We start from the raw sequence: 2,221 nt of genomic DNA on the forward strand, positions 1-2,221 counted from the left end.
GATGGAGGGGAGAGATGGAGGGGAGAGAGGGTGGGATGGAGGGGGAAAGATGGAGGGAGAGGGGGTGGGATGGAGGGGAGAAATGGAGGAAGAGGGGCCGGGATGGAGGGGAGATATGGCGGGATGGATGGGGGGGGACGGAGGGAGGAGGCGGGTGGGGCCTGGGTGGGATGCAATCCCTGGTGGAGTTGGTTAAATCGCGCCAACCTCTCGGTGGCGCTGAGGCGATAGGACGGCAGGCGCCCATTTGACCCGTCTGCCCCTGACCCCGACCCCTGACCCCCTCGGGTTTAGTGAGAGACCCCTGCCCCCTGACCACACCCCCCCCCCCCGGTGTGAAGGCTGGGTGGGGAATAAGGAATTCCCGCTCAGGGCGCGGTGACAAGGACCCCGCTCGGTGCCGGGCCGTTAGAAGCTGTTGTTCTCGATGCTCCCACACGTCTCCGCTCAGCGCGTTGGCCGCTCCCTGCAGGGTCCACGTCACCAGAGCCAGCTGCTTGCGGAACCTCTGCTCGTCGAAGCAGCAGGGGTCGACCCGCAGCAGCTGGAGGTGTTGGTAGAGAGCATCCAGCGTGTGGTCGCCCTGGCCGTGCAGGATGTGCCGGAAAGGCGAGTCCGTCGCCGAGACGTACTGAGACAGGAAGTAGAACTCCACCTGTTGGGAACAGGCAGGAGCAAAAATGACATCTGTTCCCCAATTTACCACCTCCCCCTTTCCCATCCTTCCCCCATCCCTCCATCCTTCCCCCCCATCCTTCCCCCATCCCTCCATCCTTCCCCCATCCCTCCATCCTTCCCCCATCCCTCCATCCTTCCCCCATCCCACACACCCCATCCCCACCATCCCCCATCCCTCCCATCCCATCCCTCCATCCTTCCCCCACCCCCATCCCCATCCTCCCCATCCCTCCATCCTCCCCCAACCTTCCCCATCCCTCCATCCATCCCCCATCCCTCATCCTTCCCCCATCCCTCCATCCCTCCCCCATCCCTCCATCCTCCCCATCCCCCATCCATCCCCATCCTCCTCACCCCATCCCACCATCCATCCCCATCCTCCATCCTCCCCCATCCCCCATCCTTCCCCCATCCCTCCATCCATCCCCCATCCCCCACCATCCCCCACCTCCATCCTACCCCATCCCTCCATCCTCCCATCCCCCATCCCTCCATCCTTCCCCCATCCCTCCATCCTCATCCCCCATCCCTCCATCCTTCCCCATCCCCCATCCTTCCCCATCCCTCATCCCATCCCTCCATCCTTCCCCATCCCTCCATCCATCCCCCATCCCTCCATCCTTCCCCATCCCTCCATCCTTCCCCCATCCCCTCCATCCCCCACCTCCATCCTCCCCATCCCTCCATCCTTCCCCTTTCCCATCCATCCCCCATCCTCCATCCATCCCCCATCCCTCCATCCTTCCCCCATCCCTCCATCCCTTCCCCCATCCCTCCATCCTTCCCCCATCCCTCCATCCTTCCCCATCTTCCCATCCTCACCTTCCCCCATCCCTCCATCCTTCCCCCATCCCTCCATCCCTTCCCCATCCATCCATCCCTCCATCCTTCCCCCATCCCTCATCCTTCCCCCATCCCTCCATCCTTCCCCCATCCCTCCATCCTTCCCCCATCCCTCCATCCTTCCCCCATCCCTCCCATCCTTCCCCCATCCCTCCATCCTTCCCCATCCCTCCATCCTTCCCCCATCCCTCCATCCTTCCCCCATCCCTCCATCCTTCCCCCATCCCCATCCTCCATCCCTTCCCATCCCTCCCCATCCCTCCATCCTTCCCCATCCTCCATCCTTCCCCATCCCTCCATCCTTCCCCTCCATCCCTCCATCCTTCCCCATCCTCCATCCTTCCCACCATCCCTCCATCCTTCCCCCATCCCTCCATCCTTCCCCCATCCCTGCCTCCTTCCCCCATCCCTCCATCCTCCCATCCTTCCCCATCCCTCCTTCCTCCATCCTTCCTCCATCCTCCATCCTCCCCCATCCTTCCTCCATCCTTCCCCCATCCCTCCATCCTTCCTCCATCCCTCCATCCTTCCCCCATCCCTCCATCCTTCCCCCATCCCTCCATCCTTCCCCCATCCCTCCATCCTTCATCCTTCCCCCATCCCTCCATTCCTTCCCCCATCCCTCCATCCTTCCTCCATCCCTCCATCCTTCCCCATCCCTCCATCCTTCCCCATCCCTCCATCCTTCCCCCATCCCTCC

At 63.3% G+C, this 2,221-nt stretch overlaps 1 protein-coding gene across 1 annotated transcript in view; it reads right to left on the minus strand.

Moving 5' to 3' along the window:
* Nucleotides 1-327: 327 nt before the first annotated feature.
* Nucleotides 328-2,221, minus strand: part of tfr2 (transferrin receptor 2) — a 157,712-nt gene continuing 155,818 nt past the window's right edge. The window contains 2 exon segments of the mRNA XM_085977382.1: nt 328-432; nt 434-703. Coding sequence (XP_085833508.1) covers nt 409-432; nt 434-703 — 294 coding nt within the window. The 3' untranslated portion in view covers nt 328-408.

The sequence above is a fragment of the Somniosus microcephalus genome, unplaced genomic scaffold, assembly GCF_052327205.1.
Source record: "Somniosus microcephalus isolate GS21.2 unplaced genomic scaffold, FLI_Smic_1.0 unresolved_chr4, whole genome shotgun sequence".
NCBI classification, from domain to species: domain Eukaryota; kingdom Metazoa; phylum Chordata; class Chondrichthyes; order Squaliformes; family Somniosidae; genus Somniosus; species Somniosus microcephalus.